The sequence below is a fragment of the Montipora capricornis genome, chromosome 5 (genome assembly GCF_036669925.1).
Source record: "Montipora capricornis isolate CH-2021 chromosome 5, ASM3666992v2, whole genome shotgun sequence".
Classification (NCBI taxonomy): domain Eukaryota; kingdom Metazoa; phylum Cnidaria; class Anthozoa; order Scleractinia; family Acroporidae; genus Montipora; species Montipora capricornis.
The window spans coordinates 30,811,093-30,833,592 of record NC_090887.1 but is presented as its reverse complement, the minus strand read 5'-3'; the positions used below and the strand labels follow the sequence as shown (position 1 = coordinate 30,833,592).

The window sequence follows — 22,500 nt, the reverse complement described above, 5'->3', positions numbered from 1 at the left end:
TCCCAGTCCATTCCAGATCTAGTTTTCCGAGCATTCGCATGGAGTTGATTTCTTTTCGTTATAAGTTCCTTGATTTTGGAGGTGATTGCCGGATTCGGTTTTCGCCTCAATTTTACCGTTTTTATTGGTGAATGATTATCCAAGCCCTGCAAGGAACAGACCATTGAAAGCATCCAATTTCTCGTCAACTCATTCCATTAGATTTATTGTGTCCCGGGGGATATGCTCCATATCACTGGAAAATTGATCAGCTTTATAGCGCTTAAAACTCCTCGTAGTGATGAATCTTGGAGCAAGCGTTGGCACTTTCAGATCCAGGGTTGCATGAACCAAGTAATGATCACTAATGGTCAGCTCAAGCACTCCTTCCGTTTTAACTTGGTTGGGATTTGATACTATAGGGACATCCAAAAGGCTGCGCGATGACTTGGTTACCCTCGCAGGTTTGTCTATCAGCTGTGTAGCATTCACTGACGCACAAAATGAGAGTAAAGCGTCTTCTTTTGGGTTCTTGACCAATAAGTCACAGTTTACGTCTCCGGTCACAACGATCTCCTTATTAAGCGATAAAGCTTTTATATATTTACAAGGTCAGACGGGAGCAGGTCGTGGGAACTGAAGATGTTAAAGTCACAGCAATGAACATGTACAAGTACAAGGAAAGGTTACGTTTATACAAACGCTGGCCAACGTTTGGACGTGCTACACGGCCAACGTGTTTGGACGCCTATTGTCTAATGCCTATCTGACTAATCGCAAACAAAGGGTTACGGTCTGAGGCGTAAAAATAAAGAACTTTGCAACTTGACTATCAAGGCCTGCAATAATCTCGTTCCCAGATCTCACTCTGTCACTGGAAATGTGATATCTGGTAAAGTTCGACAGTACACCATTTTTCATTGGCTACTAAAAAAAGGTTGCGGCAATGCAATCTACGCTCCGTTGGCTTATTTCGCGGGGCACTTAGTGAAGGTTTGGTTTTCGCAAGCTCATGTGCTGTTTTGAATAAATGTCAGTTGTGCGGAGGAAAGTTTTGTTTTTTTCCGACGCCGGAAAAGCTTTACAGCTGAGGAAAATCATTTTAAAAATTTGCGACGATTGTGTAAATGGTACCGACGAAAGCCCCACGTACCCATCCACTCTAATAAAGTACGCAGAAACTAATAAATTCAAGTTGAAGTATGTAATTTATTCAAAACAGTATTTCTCGTTCTTAAAGCGTGACTCGCGAATTAAGATTAACTACATTTTCTCGAGATCGTGTCAAGAAAATAGCACTCGTTGCAGTGATTAGGTCTAAGCACTCTTTAATATTTTCGCTTTCAATTTACGGTTTGGTTAACTACACATTTCACGAGATTGTGTGAAGAAAATAGCACTCGTTTACTGATTAAGCCTAAGCGTTCGTTTCAGTGATTAGGCCTAAACCCTCTTTAACATTTTAGCTTTCAATTTACGGTTTGGCTAACTACACTTTACACGAGATTGTGTGAAGAAAATAGCACTCGTTTACTAAAATAAAAAAAAAATGTAAATGCTTTGTTTATAGTGAAAGTGCACTTATCTATCAAGCTAGTTTACAGGCACCCCACTTTTAACAATGTGAAAGAAACAATTCAAAGTTAACAGAAATGTTATTAAGAACCCCAACTGGCAGGAGGCAACCAGTTGGCTATTTACAAAGCGTGGTAGAGTTGAATCCGGGACAACCGGAAACAAATCCTAACCAGAGGTTAGAACGGGATTTGAACCCGGAGCAGCCGCATGCAAACCCAACGTCCTAACCACTCGATCACGCTGCCTCCCTGAGTAAGACGTATGACCGAACGTATGACCCTTTCCATAACTCCAAAAAATTTCCCTGATCCCAACAGATGTGGCTTCGCAGCTCAATTGATAAAGTACTTTATTATATAAACGCCAATGAAATACCAAGTGAGCTTTCGCGCGAAAACAGGATATCTTCACACGCGAAAAGATCACTGTTGCTATGGTTATATATAAAAACGCGCCTTTCGATGCCTTTCGTGAAATGATTTAGTATTTCATTGGTGTTTATATAATAAATAGAATATTACATGGCCGCTTGGAGATACGAAATTTCTCTTCTCGTGTTGAAAAATATTTTACGAGTGAGCGCAACACCAGTGAAATACTTAGAGCGATTTTCGTGTGACCTTGAAAAAGTGTTCGCAATTTGTTTCAAGGACCAATGTTTGGCAAGATTAAAACAAAACCACCTCCTCATTCCCGCCAAGGAAACTCCTAATATGGGCAGTAAACAGATCGATTGCCCAATCACATTACTGCATTTCAAATGACGTCAAAGTGAAACTTTCTAGAGAGTTCCATGGAGAGATGACGTTACTTGCATCCGTGTTCGCTAAGCCAATGAAAATTCGCGCTCGTTTGTTTTTGTTCGATAAGAAAATTAACTTTTTTGCATTTTTGTTTACATTCTGTTTTTCTGTTTATTTTTCAAGGTCACATGAAAGTCGCTATCTCTTAATCTAGCATTAGCGTAAAATTTTGTTTCGTTTTTCAAACTTTTTTGGTGAAAGTTTCATTTCTTTATTTTTGTTTTTCAAGAATATCAATGTTCAACAAACTTTAGGAGAAGAGAAATAAACTCCTTGGTTAATTTTCAATCTGGGATAATTGAACAAACGGGATCCGGGAGGGTAAGCGAATACTTAGGAAATCAGATCATGCACGACGAAAACAATTACCTGTCATAAAGTAAACAATGACTGAAAATATAGAGGCAGGTAAAAGACGAATGGGGATGAGGTCACAGAAGATTTTGGCCAAAAAATACACCGAGATTCTGTAATATCCACTCGCTGATTCGTGTCTGCAACGCAAAGACAAGGCAAGGTTAAAAATGGTAACAGAGCTTTCTTGCGCCAAGAATGAAGAAAAGGCGTAGAAGGTGAACTTCTGGCGCCAGTTGCCTGAAGGGTGGATAACGCTATATACTGGATGAATCACTATTCACTGGATAACGTAATAATTGGCTTTGCTAGTGTTTATTCACTGGATAGCCTTATCCACGTTTCGAACAACCGAGGCCTGCTATTCTGCTGAGGGGGGAGAAAAGGTGAAAAAATTGTTGGCTACAATATAAACTACTTAAATTGATTCAATCACATTTTGACGCTTTTTGTGACCCATTCCTTAACAGACGCACGGCAACAAGGAATCTATTTGTGTTATAAAATAAAGAACTACAAATTTCTGATGATGACATCAGCTATGCGTCTGTCCTCTAATAGATCATAGGTGAGAACCAATCAAAACGAGTGCATGATTGAGCTTATTAGATAATAAAAAATATAAGAATATTCAGCAACTGACATGAATGTTGGTCTTTCCTTGATGAATAACTCAACTGCAGACAAATTTACAAAAACCGTGTTCATCACCAAGAAGAAGAACACACCCACCCTGAAGGTAAAAAAAGAAGAGAACAAAAGAGTAAAGTAAAAGAACATCAATTCAGCCTCTTTTTCAAAGCCTTTGAACATTTCGCGCCACATTCTCAGCAAATCACAGCGACGAGCGAAACAAATTGTAACTTGCCCGCTCAAGTTTTCCAGCGTTTTAGAACGGCTATACCACCATGAAGCAGATACATAATGATGACGTCAGTATCGTGGGTATGAACTTACGATGCGGTGAAACATCACCAAACAATTAAAGAGATTTCCCCATTGTTATCCGAGTTCCTAGAGTGAGGTTGGTTGCAATTCACCTAGTACTGAGGTTGATTTAGCAACAGAACGGGAACCTCAGTTGACGACGCGAGAGAACGCGGAAAAGTCTGAACTCTACTTTAATCTGACATAATATGGACATTTTTCTGCGCGTGCCGTTGTCAACTGATGTTCCCGTTCTGTTGTTAAGCGCCGAAACAAACGGTTCTAGTTTAAACAGAGTTAATAGCGGAGCTCCGCGCGCGCGGAGCAGCATAGTTAAGAAAATATGGTAACCCATCGATGCGAGAAAATTTGGTTTTGGTCACGGTACGATCGTACGTCCGTCCACCCCTGCATGTATGCCAATGTGACCAGTATCACGTACCCATATACGGGCTCAAGTTTAGAGCTCATCAAGGAGGCAATTTAAGGACGTTCGCGCTAATTGTTTGTGCGCAACGTTACTGTGCAGGTAACGCGACTGTAATATGTCACGCATTACTTCGAGCATTAGTGAAGTTGAGGTTTTAAAACCTTTGCAAAAACCGTGGACGATAACTCTTGCACAGCGTTGGATCAGAGAAGATCGCGATCAGTCAAAATTGATTTAAAATATTTATGAAAGTCAAGTAGACTACTGCACGACTGATATTCGCGAGGTTTTATCAGTCGTGCACTAGTCTACTTGACTTTCACACAGATTTTTCAAGCATCAGTTAAAATAACATGGCGACAAAAACGCCGAGGAAAAAATTCCAGGCCGGCAAAAGAATGGCACATTTATTTCCGAATCATCATGAAACTTCAAAGAGAAGTGAGCGGGAGGATGGAAAAGCTCTGGAAAAGGTAGCTGATCGAGTAGACTAGTGGCTGAAAGTTTAGAAAACTCGAGGACGAACCGTTGCGTAAATTTAATGGGGCTGTTTCTTTTTAATGTTTTTATTACCCTACGAACTTAAGTTCAAAGTGAATGCATGTTTTTAAAGTTCTTTTCCTTTACTTTCGTGAAAATTGCGCAGTATTTTCGTCCTCGTCCGCTTGAATATTGCGGACCTGCGTGGAAACAATCAGCGATTGAATTTCACAAAAAACACACTCCAGAGGATGAGCATGAAGGCAATGGAGCGATATTATACAAAACACCAACCAAATTAAGGTGACCCCTGCTTAAAACTTTGTTGCTATGCTCGAGAAAGGTTTTTTTTTCGGTAAGAACCTTTCATCTCTTCAACGATCGATCCTCTCTTGGGTTCCAGTCCTTGCCCGACAGGTCACGCAAAAGCGTGGCAAACGAACTTTTCCAAGAGCTTTGCAAAATCACATCGATTTTACTCGTTCGGATCATCGGTGACCCCTATTTTTTTAATCATGAATCACTTACTTTACTTGCTATCTACAAAATATGATGAAATGAAAAAATTCTCACCGTAAGAAGTTATCTTTTTTCAACATTTTCCTTCCTCGTGCCATCGAATTCCGGTAGTGATTGCAACGGATAGAGCTTACGAAAACGCTCGTTCAGGATGAACTCTACTGTTTACCACATCTCTAGCGGCATACAATTATCTAAAAATCTCCCTCCAAAAAACCTATGCACGGAAACTTTCACTCCAACAGTTTATTTTTATGATTTTCGATGAATGAGCAGATAAGTCTACATCTCGCTATTATGACCGATTTCTCGAAATTAAGGCATTTTTCCACTGCCATTTTCTCCGAAACAAAGTCGGTGACCCCCATTTTTTTTTTCATTTTTGGAGTAAGTACTTTATGACCTAACTCTAGGCGAGAAATGAAGAAAATCTCACCGTAGGAAGATTTTGGCGAGAACGTCCTTAACAAATTGATGTCAGTTTTTTATGCGTCTGTCCTGTTATTGATCATGAATTTCGTCATAACATTGTCAAAGTAGCTGCTGATAGCCGCTGACCAGTATCACGTGACCATATCGCGGCCTCGAGGTCAGCTGTTTTTTTGAAGTTGACAGCTGACCAGGGACTGGTTGTTGATTGGATCGCAGGCCCAAGCCAGGTCAGACACTCACACACATCTGATCGAGGCTTAATTTTCGCGCTCTTTCTGTGGCTCGACGCTGCTACACAGCCACGCTACGTCAGCAAAGCTCTTGACAGTCGATGCTTTTCGTGTTCAGGTACGGTTTGGAAAATATTTTTTCTTGCATTTTTCGCTGGTTTCAAACCAAAGTTTGACATAATATAGCTGTGGTCAGGACACACTTGTGACTACGCAGTTATTCAAGTCAAGCACTGGAGGAATACAAACTTAAAGCTGAGTGTTTATTATTAATTTGTTTAGTGCTGCTTTTTGCTCTGAATTGCAATTTTTGGCATAAGTCTTAGATTTTTAATTTTGAATCTACTAAGGCTGCAAGATGCCTCGACGGCCTGTGACCGAAGAACAGAAAAGAGAGAAGAGAGAAAGAGAACGACAAAACGGTACACCAGTAATAGCTCAAACTTGGTGGAAGAAGTTACTCCACAAATTCTTTTCTTGGACACTAAACCGTTTGCTATTTCTACGGATGAATTATTTCAAGTGGATGCATATTTCTAATCAAAGTGCCACTGTCGTTACTCGTGGATATGAAAGTTTACCGCGATTGTTTAAAATTGGCAGGCTGAAGTTTTCTGTATGCATTAGCATTGCTAGTTGGATTTGTGTAACAGCATGGTGGGCTCTCATATGCAACTAGATACCCAAAATAATGCATGTATGTGAGGTAATCCCCTTTGCTGGAATTCAACCCTGTGAAATAAGTATACCATTTCTCCAATAGGCATAAGATTACTCTTTAACACATCGTCTATAAAGAGCTGTACCATGTGTTCAAAGTTCGTTGCACAGATGACAGGGTAATTTTGAATAAGGTCTGATTTTTGTTGCCAGGTCATATTGTTAACCCTTTCACTCCTGTGGGGTTCCCCATTGACGAGTAAAATCGTCTGGCGTTAGACAGAGTAAAATCTATAAGTGTCACTCTTGGGAGTGAAAGGGTTAATGGGGGCATAGTTTTTGAGTGAATCTAGCTGTTGTTAACCCTTTCACTCCTGTGGGGTACCCCATTGACAAGTAAAATCGTCTGGCGTTAGACAGAGTAAAATCCACTAGCGTTAGACAGAGTAAAATCCATAAGTGTCACTCTTGGGAGTGAAAGGGTTAATGGGGACATAGTTTTTGAGTGAATCTAGCTGTTGTTAACCCTTTCACTCCTGTGGGGTACCCCATTGACAAGTAAAATCGTCTGGCGTTAGACAGAGTAAAATCTAAAAGTGTCACTCTTGGGAGTGAAAGGGTAAATGTCATCAGGTTTAGCAAGCAGATCCATTCAGTAATATTAACACTTTTTGTGCCAGTTATACATTCCTCCAACAAACCTTGCGAATATTTATCACTATATTTGATACTGTTACACTTAGAAACAATTGATCACAGGAAGTGCATGTATATTCAGGGCCATGTGTTATCTTATCACGAAAAAGACTGAATCACCTTTGACATGGAATATCTAATGTAGTCTTGACCTTGACAAATTTCAGTTTGGTTTAGCCTTGAGCTCTGCATAGCTTTCCTTAAATGGTTTTATGCTTTTCTGTTTAGGTCTCTGATATATTCTGGATTGCTTTTCTTTTCCTATTCCCCAGTTGCTGCTTCAATATTTTCAGATCAGTTTTGGCATTTTGCATTGTTTTTCTTTTCCCTGAACTCTTCAAGTGATTTGTCTCTTCCACTTGATAGATTCTCTCATATAAGCTCTTTTTTGCTACTGCTTTGTAGAAATTATTACTGACACTCACATCATTTTTGGCCATCGTTAATTAATCAATTATTACTAGGCTCTGAATAATTGTTGACATTGGTAACACCGCTGATTTCATAACCTGAAATAATGTCATTATAATAATCTAACAGAAGTGCTGAAACATAGTGTCTTCAATCTAGATGTCCAATGTTCACAGTAGTTCCCTGTTGTCCGCCTATAGGACTGATAACAGTTACTGGTGCACAACCTCGCCAACGGGAAGTCACAGCTTTGTAAGCTGTGTTGATTTATCCATCCTGATTGGCTTATTAGATCGAACTTCCGGTTACGCAGGAGTGACACATTTGCATAAAGAACCTCACCAAAACTCGTGGATATATCCACGAGTAAAAAGTGGTTTAGTCGTTTTTTCCTTTGTTCAGGAATGAAACTCGAATTTCTATTCTTAACTGGAATTAAATAACAATCATCTGTACTCTTTTTTGACAGAAATAATTCATCCGTTTGCTGGTTTGTTTGGCTTTAAAATGCGAGCGAACAAGAGGTTTTTTCACTCCTTTTGCCTAACTGTTTTTCGATGTGCCTCGACACGGACAGTGACAAGAAGATTTTACGCTCATGTTATAAACATGTAATCGCAATGAGTTCTTGTAAGGGAAGGAGAAATGTCACCAGCTTGTGTTTTCAGAAGTTTGTTTCGAGCACGTACAGGTAATTTGTTGAAGATCTTGTTTGAAGTTTGTCCTTTCTAGCCGATTCTGGTTCTAAGCCAAGCTGGCGTGTTTCAGCAAAATACATCAAATGTAAATTGTCTCGTTTTCAGAGATAAAGTGGAATAAAGTACATCGACAAATCTTCTTGTTTCGATGTGCCTCGACAGCGACAAGAAAATTTTGCGCTTATGTTATAAACATGTAATCGCAATGATTTCTCGTGAGTAAGGAGAAATTTCACCAGCTTGTGTTTTCAGAAGTTTGTTTCGAGCACGTACGGGTAATTTGTTGAAGATCTTGTTTGACGTTTGTCCTTTCTAGCCGATTCTGGTTCTAAGCCAAGCTGGCGTGTTTCAGCGAAGCCTGTGGCTATATGGCCGGTAACCGGTCAAGGTTTTGAAAATACTAAATGGCCAGCAGTCGAGCTGAAAAAAATTTTAAGTGTCACAAAACATGGTTTCCTGTTCTCCAAACGCTAGACTTAAGATCTATAAAGCATTTTAGGATCGCTTGACTATTCTTAATCGATTGATTGGTGAAATTTATTGAAATTACCGGACTGCCGGCCATTTAGTACTTTCAAAACCTTGACTCGTTACCGGCCATATAGCCACTTCCTTCAGCGAAATACATCAAATGTAAATGATCTCGTTTTCAGAGATAATGTGGAATAAAGTACATCGACACATCTTCTTGTTTCGATGTGCCTCGACATTGACAAGAAAATTTTGCGCCTATGTTATAAACATCATGTAATCGCAATGAGTTCTCGTAAAAGTAAGGAGAAATATCACCAGCCTGTGTTTCCAGAAGTTTGTTTCGAGCACGTACGGGTAATTTGTTGAAGATCTTGTTTGACGTTTGTCCTTTCTAGCCGAGGATGAGGCGCACATGAACTCGTAAATGGCCTTATTGCTTAAGTTATTCAGATAAGTACAAGGATCACTTCTCCCTTTCATGTTGGAAGCGTTTGCCGATAACGTTAAATGTAACACAAAACTGCCAACAAACCCCTTAAATTAAGCGATCGGATTCAAGTTCAGATAAAGGCAAGAAAAAACGGTTGGTTTAATCATGTCCAAACAGCAGGATCACAAACAAAAAAATGTTCAGCGGATCCGAGGTTCACCCAAATCCACCGAAGTAGCCATGGGCCAGGGGAATTTCCTTTACTTATTTGACATTTTGAAAAGCTATGGAATGCCTTACGATAAGAGCACACTTCTAATATTTCATGATTTGAAAATTTCCAGAGAGCACATACACTGATGCCCATCTATGTGCTACACGTGAAACTTAATTCATTAGAAGTGGAGATATCATAAATTACAGATACATAAAACCAATGACTTTCTTTATAGAAGTGTTGGTCGCTTTGCTGGTGGCAGAGACATGTTGCGGCCAAGTGTTTTGGGAAACAGCGGAGGATATTTACGAAAGTAAGCCTAACAGATAAGATATGAATGTCATTCTATTTGAACTGCCCACACTAACTTTTTTTTGTAGAGAATGATTGTCCCACTTTCTATCTTGACCTCTAAGCCATAAGCAGAAAAGTGAAGAGATGCATTCATTGGTGATGACTAGGGAATACTCGCAAAATTTCCGAGAGCTCCTACAGCAGTCGAGACAACATCGGAAGGTCAGCAAGTTACAGGACTGCAGTAGACAATTAACTATGGCTGACATACTCGCCGCATAAATGTTCTTAAGAATTTGACTTTACTTCAAAGACTGGGATTAAACTTAGTTCCCAGAAGCGTTTCCTTTCGCTCCACCAAAACGGTGGAACGCAGAAGGATCTCAGTACAGGAGTTTTGAAAGTTCAGTAATGCGCACAACATATTGCGTTTTAGGTTTGCGAGCTATTCCTCCACTTGAAGAAACGAGACATAAAATGATGACATATCTTCTTGATCGCCATGACAACTCAACAGACAAGAGATTCACTCCATATTATGACGTCGTGTTTGTTCTCGATTCATCCGAGTCGATATCCAGGGCCGACTTCAATGTCAGTGTAAGTGTTGCGAAGAGCCTGGTGACAAGGTTTGAGCCTGACTCACGATTCGCTGCAATAACATTTGGTGTCAATGCCTCTGTAAGCTTCAATTTTAAGTCACCCAAGGTAAGCAAAAGAATCAACACAGGAACTGTTCTAATCCCAAAAGGTTGCCAATTGTAGCCCGTACCAGGCTTTCAGATTAGATAACTTAAGCAACGACAACGGCGGAGACGGCAATGAGAACTTCACAAATTTACATTATTACTGGGCAGTTTGCACGTCCTGCACGTGCATTTTTCGATTTTGTCCATTCCTTTGCCGTCGCCAGCAAAACAACAACGTAAAATAGCCAAATTTGAGGTTTTAGGAAGAACCTCAGCAATCGAGGATAAATTATAATTTTCTCGCCTAAATTAAGCGCCGTTCCGACCAATGTAATTTTTGAGGAACTACCACAACCTTGTTATATTCAAAAGGTTGAAATAGTCACCAAGTCATGATTACAATAACGCGAATTTATATTTTGAGATGACGTTCTCGTTGTGGTTGCCGTCGCGTCGTTGTTGCTTAAGTTTTCTACTGTGGGATGTGCGGGAAATCAAAGCTGAACTCCGCGCGCCGAAGGAGCGCGCGCGGAGCACAAAGATTAAGGTCCCATGGATACGAGAAATGTTGGTTTTAGCTATGACGTCATTCGCGACCGTCCGTACTACGTCCACCCCTCCATGTATGCCAATGTGACCTCAGTTAGACTAAGTGAAGGGGTTTATGTGGTTGGCATGTGCAAACATAATTGCTTTTTCTGGACTGTTCGAAATGATTTTTCACGGAAAAACCTCTGCTAAAGGATGGAAAAAATCTCAGGGAAATGCTTTCAAGCAATTTTAGAACGGCAGCTGGAAAACAACATCGAGGAATTGAGGTTAGTGATGAAGATAAACATTTGCGTTGGAGCCATGATTTTTAAATGCAACGAACTACTTCGTGGCCGTCTTTTTGGCGTTGATAAAATGAGGTATTCTAAGCCACATTGCTATAAATAATTGAGTCCAGAAAAGTTAATTAGTTTCATAGGTCTTTGAGGATCCATGTTTTCAACCGAACGCAAATGAGATAAATAACCCGGAAGCTCCGCATTCAGGCTTGGCTAAGTCTATATATTAGCAGAAGTGCGGCCAAAACAATAAAAACTGGGGACTGGGAATAAAAGCAAAGTGTTCCTCTCAAGTCTCTTCACTGTTCAATTCTAGACTTTCTTTGGTTATTCACCAGCTCACAACTGAACTACTCCTCAGTAAAATGCACCATCAAGGAGGAAACAAGAGCATACTGAATGCTCTCGAAACGACACAAAACGGACTGCTACTGAACCGCGACTCTGGAGTCCGCGTAGGAAGCCAAAAGAGAGTGGTACTGGTAACTAATGGGCCTGCTACTGAAAACCTACAGAGCTTAACTTGGGCAGCCAGTCGGATCAAGGCACTCGGACCAGAAATCTTTCTTGTGGCCCTAGGCGACAGGATACCCAGTGTTAAGGAGTTGTCGCGATACCGAGTTCGACGGATGCACATTTTTATCGCATATCCGATATGAGCGCTTTCAAGCAAATAGTAGATGGGATTCCTGTGCACATTTTTTACCGAGACTACTATTTTGATGACTGAGGTCACGAAGCTTGGAAATCAAATATGCCCGGTGTGATTTGTAGCATTAGAATCATGACTATTTTCTGGGTTAAATTAAACGAAGAGGAAAGAACGGACAGGAAGGAAATTTGCTAAAAGACTTCTGTAAATTGCTTATTACCCCTGAAATGGTTAGTCTTTATAAGAACTTTAACTAAACCGTGGGCAACGCCTAACAATTTTTCATCAACTTTGAGCGGTGTATCACTGATCGGAAAGATCAGTAGGTATAAAGAGATGCATTGATCAACACTGACTCACTCGGGAATACTCGGGAAAGAAAAACCCGACGGCTTTAAACAGGAGTCGAAGATATGACCTTCCGATTACTACGGATACTCTACCACTAAGCTACAGTAGACTTGTGGTTGCTAGGCAACTGAACTAGGGCTAGGTGACAACTGCCCTTAAAAAATTGGTTGCATTCTCACCGCCAGTGAGAAATAAACACATTTTCCAGAATATTTGTTTTTTTGCGGGGATGAAATCCTCTATTTTCTGTGACTTTCTTGAATGCAGAAAATCCCGTAAACATTTAATAAATAACGGAGCGGTTGACGCTATCATAATGATAACTTAACGAAGCCATTTCCTTGAAGAGGACGAAGTCGATGTCTTCATTAATAATTTTATATGCAAGGTTTCCCCAAAAGCGGAATTTTTGAAAGATTTATTCTTTGAAATCCAACATAAACGCAAACGTTATGCTTTAAAAAGCAAACAAAACAAAATATTTAATCGCAAATAAAAACAATGCGTAAATACCGTTTTCATTCAGACAAGACGATGATAGCAAAAACACTCCACTTAGGGTACTAACGGAGTATAAATAGAAAGCACAAGGCGAGCGTGATTTATTTTGGCACTTCACGCAATAGTTCCTTAAGATAGCGTGACAAGCCAAAAAAATAAGCCCAAGGTGAGCCAACGTGGGAGTCTCTCACCTGAACAATTGAAGTCTGTGGATTTCTCAGTATGTTTTTCGCTGCTCGTCCTGATACTGTTACCAGCTAAGAAAAACAAAGACACTTCAAGAAACATTCAATAGTAGATGACACCACGACGCAAGTTTAGCTCTTAAAATCCTATCGATATTTGCGAATATGGTGTTGGTCAGGAGCTCATCAAAGGGGTCGCTATCTCTCCTATACTTGGCATGGGAGTCTATCCTTTCCCGAGTAGATTTATTTATAGAACGCTTCCCTTGGGAGATTCTGAACGCACACTGTTGTAAAAGCCAATCAAAACAGAGGTATCTCAGCGTAAAGGGAAACATAATACTTTTCGCGGGTAAAACCTGTTCCTAAAAATGAATTTACTGTTATGTTATTCAGGGTTCTCATTAAGTGCCGGCAGCCGGCTAAAAAACCGGCTACTTTAAATTTACAGCCGTCTACTTTTCCGTCATAAACTTGCTATAAACAATGACAAAGCGCTTCTCCCGCCGCCTACTTTTATATTTAAGCCGTCTACTCCAAAACTTATTGAGAACCCTGACTGTTATGTTATGTTATTTATTTATTTGAGCAGGTTGAAGTTGTGGCAGCTATTTAGCTGATGTGGACCTGCTATACCCACCCACCCATATACTCACAGAGGACAGCCACAACAGCGGGAACTTCATCCCATACTCTTCTCGAATAGTGTGTGGGTTCTTTAACGTTCCACAGGGAACTAATGAACATGGAAGATGTTTGTGAAAGTCTAACCATTTGCGGATGTAATTACAAAGGCAGCACTTTCTCCTCAGTTATTTTAAGACCATGAGTGTTGGTCCGGCCGGAGTCGACCTCACGACCTCCCGCATGGCAGCCCGGTGCTCAACCAACTGAGCCACACTCGGGAAAGTGTTGACTCAAGGAATTAGTGGAGATAGAGGCTCCCCTCGATGAACTCCTGGTGTTGATCTCTCATTCACTCTGTTCTGGGGGCACCTGTGAATTCTACTTGTTACTCAGTTAAAATTGCGAACTGCACGGCTGCCATTTGCGCCATAAAGCAGTCTGGCAAAAGTCCCCCGCAAAAATTTTGAACATTGCCCCTGAAAAGCCCCAAGGGGAGTGGTTAATTAAGTACTCATTCGTATTCAGAATCGAAAGATAAGTAACCTATGATCAGCACACCTGACTGCAAAATGAAGTAGCATAGGTTATCTTGTCCCCTTCAGAAACTACCACGCTACCCTGGCTGGCAGAGAATTCCTCCAGGATTGGCTTTGTGGAATCCTGGACAATTTTAGCAAACTGTGACTTCCTGAAGATCTCCGGCAAATTTGGCGGCTTAGTTGAGGAATGGCCCTCTCCCATGGACACAACAGTTGTTTCTAAAAATAACAATCATGTTATTAGTTATATTCTTTGTTTTGAAAAAAAATTAAAACTACAATGTTGGACCGAATAAAATGGGACAGCAAACCCCCTTCCTCCCCAAATCAAGGATGAAGCCGTGCAAAAGCCAAAACGCGCCATTTTCCCATCCTTGATTTGGGGGGGAGGGAGGGGGTACAAATTTCCCATCTATTTTGTCCAAGATTGTAGTTCATTCTTAAGTTATAACATTCAGGGGGTTTTAGCGTGACAGCGAGTAAATATTAAACTGGCTGCACAAGAATAAATTAAATAAGAGAATGTTAAGTTCTGGATTCATAACTGCAAAAGATTCCGATTCAGAAAGGTATAAAATCACGGGATCGAAATATTTCGGCCGCATTACTTTGCCTTCATCAGTCGGACTAGTAGTGAGTGGTTGCATAGCAGACACAAGACGGAAAGCGGTCAAGTGCAACATCTCCTCTACTATCGAAATGAAGATTATCGACAATTCCTAATTTTCTCTGGATTGAGTGTCATTGTCAATTTAGATTACCCTGTTCCAGGACTTCTGGTACCAGATGAAAACAGAAAAAGTAAAAGCTGCATTCCTAGACAAGATTTAAGCCCGGAGCACCCACTTTAAAAGAACCGTTTTTATCCACTTAACCAGTAAACATCAACTGGCTGACAACTGTACCGATTACAAGGGCGTAGCTAGGGGGGGTGCTGGGGTGCCCGTGACCCCCCCTTTGTAAGCCGTTTTTTACTCAAACGACCTACAATATTCAGGTTGCGAAAACGCGAGTACCCTCTGTTTGACAAAGTGTGACCCCCCCCCCCCCCCTTTGAAAAATCCTGGCTACGCCCATGGATTACTTACCAACTCTACTTAGTATAAATAAAATTATTGTTGAATAGTGGTTAAGTCTAGTGCTTGATTTTAAAATTATAAGCTTTCTCTTGAGGTTTCGTAACCAACATTTTCTCCAGTTTAACGACGGTGCCTACTAATTAAAGATATTTTTTCTCCGCTGTGTGATTATGCAGGAAATGTAGATCTTAACAAGTGTTATTGAAATCCAAAAAAAAAATTGGGGGTAACCATGAATTTTTGAGAGATAATTAAGCTTCAATTTAAGAAAGAACGCCATACATTGCTTTGTATTTTAAAGCTTTTTACAAATATTATTCAGTAATTGTCTTTAAAAAATGCGTGGTTACCCCCAATTTTCTTACTAAGGATACTAAGGACACTTACTAAGATCTACTTTCTCCGGATAGTTTTAAACTGCGCAAAAATATCCCTGTATTAGTAAGTATCACCGATAGGAAATCCGAGTATCTCGAGATGCGCAGAAGGTATGCGCAATAACAATAGTAGGCAACATCCTTAAACTTGTTTCTTAGCGGGTTATAATACACGTTTACAACCGCATTGGGAAGAAAAAATATTGACATATTAAAAAATAATAATGTTCTGGCAGCTAGCGATGTGGTAGTCTAGTGGTTAAGTGAAAGGGTGTTTAATTGAACATTCCCAGGTTCAAGTCCTCCGAGTTCAGGCATTGGGGCTCGGATTTTGAAAACAGATTTAATTTCCCATAATCCCTATCAAGCGCTAAGCGTCCTAAATTGACGATAATTGTACCGACGTAATGACGATAATAGTCAATTTAGGATTAGGATTAGGATTAGGTTGTCGATTATCGTCATTTCAGAGGTAGAGTATGGGTTGTCAAGTGATGGGTTCTGACTTGTTCCCATATCTCAGAATGCCCTTGGACGATGAGCACCTGGGAACTAAAACAGATTTACTTGGCTCCAGATTCCGCTGATTGAGAACGAACGCGGTCTTTGGCTGGTGATGGAGCCTATTTATTCCACTGACATTAAATTATTCGACTTAATATAACTGGTACTTGCAACAGCGGAAGGGAAAAACAATGAGGGATTCAGGAGGGGAGGGGAGACAAGGGTTAGCAGATGGGAGGTAGAGAAAGAAAGGAAAAATAGGGGAGGAGTCAGACTATACCTGAGCTGTTACTTAATCGGTGAGCAGCGTCACATTCGTTTATTACATCCATGAAAAAGTCTGCTGGATTATTATGTGGTTCACAAACAAAACCTTTGAGCAAAAAATAGAAACGTAATCATGAAGGAAGATATATGCTATCTAAATGTAACGTGTTGGCGGACTATACAAATCACGCATAGCCAAAAATTTTACATTACCCGAAAGTGAAAGAAAGAAAGGCTGACATGGGCTGAAATTTTGTATTGTAGGTTAATTGAATCATATTTGGGATTCAGCCCGTTTTTACTGAGGTGGTAAGGTGTTCAACTTTAGGTAACAACTTCAAAAGTATGGGCATCGAAATCTTAAAAGCACGATTTATCCATTGAAGAATGTAGAAAGTTCAGTTTCACAGTGCAAGGCCTTTTTTAGTCTAGGTCACTGAAACTTCAATCACAAAAATAGCCATAAGACGAGCATATGAAGCCGTTGACGGTTGCAAAATTACTTGGGTTAATTGCAAATGTCGATAATCCACATAGCCAATAATACGCAAACCAAATACAGGCGGCTCCGGAAAGCACACCACGACACCGGGCTGGCTCTTCGGCTTTCAAAAAGGCGGCTGAAAGCAAGATCCTGGAGACGAGGTTGCAAGCAAGTTCTTCGATTGCCGCCAATAGGTTCCAATGTGGTGCAAGATTTTTGCGGCAATCACATGGCTCAAGAATACAAAAGCAAAGCAATGGGCGCAATTATATTCCACAATCGGGTGAAAAGCGCATTACAAACTATAATAATCACCTATATCCTCAAAGTACTTCATTGCTTGATTTGCGGGGCCCTGGTACACAAACTCGCCATTGGACAGTAATGAAATAGTGTCAAAGGTCTTAAATATCGAGTAGCGAGGCTGGTGTATGGACACAATCACGGTTTTGCCACGGTGACCGAGCCTATAAAGGATAAAGCGACAGTAAATGACATTGTGAAAACTGATGGGCCATGAAACTTATCCTCAATGACCGACAGTCTACACGGCGCTACAATGGGGGACAAAATTCCAGGTGGCAGTCAACGAAAACGTTTTTTAAATAAAGAAAAAATATCGTTTATGTCACTCGAGGAAGAAGGACCTAATTTGCGATTAGAGGGGAAGTTTACCGTTCCCCCCTTCCACCTCCTACAATGTTGTTAAAAGCAAACAGCTATATTGCCAGTTTGGAATGTACAACTTTTTTTTTCTGGGGGGGGGGGGGAATGGAGGGGGTTGTGGTGCATAGATTAATCTGCATGTCGCGAAATGTCCCAAGACGTTTAACCATCATTGTAGTTCTTTGTCACCGGTTAGAAATAGGATGGTTAGAAATAGGATGATTAGAGCCTTCGTCATTTATTTGTTCTGAGTAGGACTAACAACGCTCTAAGCAACAGTTTTCAATTACACCTGCAGTGATTACTTGACTGGCAATACTTAAATGAATCTTAACGACCGAAGCCTTGTCCACTCCATTGAATATACCATATCCGTATTTTAAAAGGTATTTGCATTTCAAACGGTTTTCATCAGCGTTAACTGCCGTTTTAGCATAATAAAAGTATTTGTTTTACGTTTGAAAAGGCATTAATATTCTTTTATTACGTTTAAACGCTGGAAAACGCCGAGGAAAACGCTAAGGCACAAAGTCAAATTCTGTAGTGAAAGAATTCGACCGCGTTCTTTCACACACATTCTCAGGTGGCTGTTCACGCGCACGAATTCCTTCGCAAAGAATTTATATTAGTGAGGCAGTAAAGACCTTCCCTACCCTTGAAGAAGCTGAACAACGGACACAGCTGTGGCTGCATCTAGCCCAGTGGTTGGCTCATCGAGAAACAAAATAGATGGTGCCAATATAAGTTCCATTCCAATGTTGGTACGTTTGCGTTCACCTCCAGATATTCCTCGAATAAACTCGTTTCCAACCTGGCGGATGAGCAAATAAAATTAACGAATTTAAGCACAGATGAGCTCCGTGGATGATTTCCATTTTTCTCAGTTCCACAAATTTGCAAGAATATTTTTTCTGATGTTTTTTTGTTTAATTTATTTCTGGACAGCAACAGTAAAGCACTGTTTCTTGGCTATGTTAGGGCCCAAGAAAACGACTTACCCCTTCCAGAAAAATTCTAGAACTCTCAGGGAAATTGGTACAGCGCTTTTGCAGGGTTTTGTTTCTCCTCTAGCCCTTTTCAAAAATAGGAATTGTTGAAAACGCTCGGCATAATTTTAAAAGTAATCCCTTAATTTTGAAAGTTTAACTCATTTTATGGAAAGACAGTTGCCGCTGACTTCACATAGAATTGCGGCTCAGTTGATTGAGCAGCGGCCTGTCACGCGGGAGGTCGTGAGTTCAACTCCGGCCGGACCAACACTCAGGGTCTTTAATAACTGAGGAGAAAGTGCTGCCTTTGTAATTACATCTGCAAATGGTTAGGCCCTCTAGTCTTCTCGGATAAGGACGATAAGCCGGAGGTCCCGTCTCACAACCCTTCAATGTTCATAATCCTGTGGGACGTAAAAGAACCCGCACACTTGTCGTAAAGAGTAGGGCATGTAGTTCCCGGTGTTGTGGTCTGGTCTTTCTGGTCTGGATAGGGTAGGGTGTAGCACCTCGCATAGGAGCTCGAGTCCTGTTCGTGCTCCTTCCCTCTGGGCAGGTTTGCCCAGTAGAAAGAGACAAACCAAATGTCTCGTAAAACAAAACAAACAAGCTATAGCTTTAAATATCCGTGAAACGGAGCACTGACAGAGGGAGCGGGGTAAAAGGCGCACCGTCGGCTTCCATTGATACCAGTTTCATAACTAGAGGAACTACCGACGTTAAATAAATTGACTTGAATCGACTTGAGGAGTTTAATGGAGGAGACTGCTTAAATGCCATAGGACACCCCCATTGACGAGTAGACAGAGTATGTCAAGTCTCACTTCCAGGGGTCAATGTGCTAAACCCAAGTTGGACCCAGCGACACTCAGCTTCTTAAAACTGACTGAGGAGAAAGTACTGCCTTGGTAATTTTATCTGCAAATGGTTAGACTTTCAAGTCTTCTCGGATAAGGACTATAAACCGTAGGCGCCGTCTCACAACCCAATTCCTGTTAACCAAAACTGTGGGACGTAAAAGAACCCAAACACTGGAGACCCTCGATGTTGGTGGTCTAATTCTCAGAGAATTGTAAACCGCCACGAGACTGACGTGATATATGCAGTATACAAATGCATTACCATCACCATTAGACTTATCTGTACGTACTTTAGACTCCGCCACATGAAACAAGCCCAAGTCGCTAAGAGTTTCCTCTACTCTCTTTGAACGCTCGCGTTTACTCAGCTTTCTGGAGAGTCTTAAGGATGCAGAGAAATGCAAGTTCTCTCTCACCGTTAAAGTGCCCATCACAACATCATCCTGGAAAATTATAAAAAAAAATGAATGCATAGAGTGGGGTTCAATTAAGTGTTGAATGAACTTCATTCGTAAGCAAGTGGTTTAGAAAGCATCAAGGACGGTGCCTACTAATTCAAAGGTATATTTGCGCGGTTTATGAGTATGCGGGAAAAGCAAAAAGAAAATTGGGGGAAACCACGCATTTTTCAAAGATAATCAATCAACAATATTAATTATAAAAAGCTTTAAAATACAAGGCAACGTATGGCGTCCTTTTCCAAAATGAAGCTCAATTATCTCTAAAAAATGGATGGTTACCCCCAATCTTCTTTTTGGATACCAAGAGCACTTGCTAAAGTCATGCTTTCTCGGCGTGGTTTTTTTTAGATGCGCAGAACGTATGCACAATAATAATAGAAGGCACCGTACTTAAACCCACTACTACAATTCTTAAAGAGAAGTACGATCGTCCGGGTGAGTGTAGTCCTGAGGACTGATAAGGGTGACATTGAATGATGTTTAGCTAACCTAAGCGTAACTCATCTTCAGAGTCAAGTAATTGGTGTAACGTCAGTAGATGGTATAAACGCTGTGGTCGATGATGTCACTGGTCAACTAAGCCGTCAGTGTTTACGCCTAGAGAACCATGCATAATGAACTATGATTCCATACATAATCGATAACAATGAAAGAAGAAGCGGACGGACACAAAACCTAAGCAAGGTCAGTTTGAGTTTTGCATTGCCTTAAATACAATTGTGCTTCATTTTCCAAATCATATCCAAAGGCAACATCAATCATTGTTCACATGATACGTTTTCTCACGTCGGCTGCACATATTAGTCAACATTACAATCCATCCACCAAAAACACGTTTCCCTTTTGCATGGAAATTCTGTGATCATTTGATGCTAATATGTTCATAATACGCCGTCTTCCATTAGCAACACAGTATTTTGATGAGACAAAGCGTACAACGACGTAGAATGATTGATGTCACGACTATCTATGCGAAACAACATTGCAGAATTTCATTGCAGTCAGTGGAGAAATTTAAGTATTTCCAGAGTACCCCATGGAAAAAAGTACAGGCTTAAAAGAAATTTGAATCTATGACCTAACGATTGCGCCGTAAAATGGCTTACAACCGAGCAACCGAGCCATCTAGAAGCTGGTCAAATCGAGTTTGTATTGACGGTGGGAGATGTACCAAAGACAAATATTAGAACTGCGTGTATAAAAAGACATCAGGGTCCGGTTGTTCAAAAGCCAATTTAATCAGTTAATAACACTAATCCCTGATTAAAAATTAACCAAGGAGTTTATTTCTCTACTCCCAAATGCTGTTCAACGCTGATATTTGTCAAAACCTTACATTAGAGTGTGACCCACGGCAACTACCTCAGAATGGACTCCGTTAATCACGACTTTTAGTTAGCAAAAAAGAAGAACTCAGTCTTTATAAACACTGTTTGTTGAAAACGACGCTGCATAAAATATAAATTCTTACTCGTCAAATTTTGCGAGTTTCCACCACGCTGTTTTGTGAGTCAACAGAGTGTCAACGTGAGTTGAAGAAGAACAAGAAGAAGAAGAAGAAGAAACTTAAGGACTCAATTATGAACGATCTTCAACCATGAAATAAAATTTTTCCTTGTTTGACTTACCGGAAAATGGTTTGGGGATTCTTTTCATTGTCTTTTACAAACAGCTTGTTATGTGTAAGAAAAACGAGAAGAAAACTCCATGTATACGGCAAACGCGAAAATGCCTACTTTAACGCAAAAACCGCAAGCTCCATAAGCGACAACTGGCAAACGCAAAAAAGTGGCGGGAAAATCATGGTCACGTGGTCATTTTGCCGTGATGCTACCTCTATATCTACTGGAAGCAATGGATTATATAGAGATTACTTCGTGGCGGGCTGAAGCCTGGATTTTATTCAGATCTCAAGCTGATTTGATGGTGTATATCCACCGTGAATTTACAACGATAACAGAGAGATTTTGAATGGCGTTTTACGTCAAACAGGAAGCGACAGACTGGTGCTTGTCAAAAGAGCTTGAAAATTTCATAATTTTATATTCTAACTTGTCTCTCCATTTTGAGAAGTTGATCGATATTTGTAGCTAGCAGAAAAGAAAGTCTTTTTGATTTCAGAAATGTTTGTATTTGAACTGAAGCCCATGGACGAAAAAGAGAAATGATCTGGACAATTTTAAGCAAATACTATTTGAAGTACAAAAGATTTCTTTCGTCGAGTCCTTTCATTGGACCACAGGAACCCAAAAATTGACCTGCTCTCAACTGTGCGGTTTCATAGCTCAGTTGGTAAAGCATAGCATGCAGAAGTCATGGCTTCAAATCCCATTGGAGCCATCTGAATTTTTCAGGTGTCTATAATCAGAGACAGTTGCTTAAATTATCCAGATACGTGCGAGGAGCATTTCTCTCTTTTCGTCTCTTTGATTTTGGTAAAAGTCACATTTTGCCGTTTGCCGTATAAATCTCTGTAATAAGTTCTGTTTTATTTAAAGACAATTCTAAAAGCTGTGTGTGTGTGTGTGTGTGTGTGTGTGTGTTTGTCACTTTGGCTTTCTTCAACCAACCTGTATCCGGTGATACATTTGAAATTCTCTGGTTGCTTTTGTCCATTAACAAGGACTACACCTGACAGATGTTCTCGATCCTTCCGGCCAGCCAAGATGTCCAGAAGCCTGAAATAGCGTGAAGAAGTCAAGTATGTGAAAAACCAGGAAATAAAAAACAAAGATTGAAGACGCCCCAGAAAAAGACAGCTGTATACAACAGTAAATAATCGGATACCTGAAATCGAACAGTTACATCAGCCAATCATATTAAGTGC

The 22,500-nt window shown here is 40.4% G+C and overlaps 1 protein-coding gene and 1 pseudogene across 1 annotated transcript in view; one reads left to right on the top strand and one right to left on the bottom strand.

Moving 5' to 3' along the window:
- Positions 1 to 1,196: 1,196 nt before the first annotated feature.
- The window catches only part of LOC138048701 (broad substrate specificity ATP-binding cassette transporter ABCG2-like), a 32,350-nt gene continuing 11,046 nt past the window's right edge, over positions 1,197 to 22,500 (bottom strand). Inside the window, exons 4-12 of the mRNA XM_068894840.1 lie at positions 22,246 to 22,351; positions 19,503 to 19,664; positions 18,017 to 18,174; positions 17,013 to 17,164; positions 16,227 to 16,319; positions 14,006 to 14,205; positions 12,827 to 12,892; positions 3,358 to 3,635; positions 1,197 to 2,854 (exon numbers count right to left, since the gene is read on the bottom strand). Of these exons, the coding sequence (XP_068750941.1) occupies positions 2,707 to 2,854; positions 3,358 to 3,635; positions 12,827 to 12,892; positions 14,006 to 14,205; positions 16,227 to 16,319; positions 17,013 to 17,164; positions 18,017 to 18,174; positions 19,503 to 19,664; positions 22,246 to 22,351 (1,363 nt within the window). The 3' untranslated portion in view covers positions 1,197 to 2,706. The remainder of the gene's footprint in view (positions 2,855 to 3,357; positions 3,636 to 12,826; positions 12,893 to 14,005; positions 14,206 to 16,226; positions 16,320 to 17,012; positions 17,165 to 18,016; positions 18,175 to 19,502; positions 19,665 to 22,245; positions 22,352 to 22,500) is intronic.
- LOC138050050 (collagen alpha-1(XIV) chain-like) lies at positions 8,708 to 12,440 on the top strand (annotated as a pseudogene).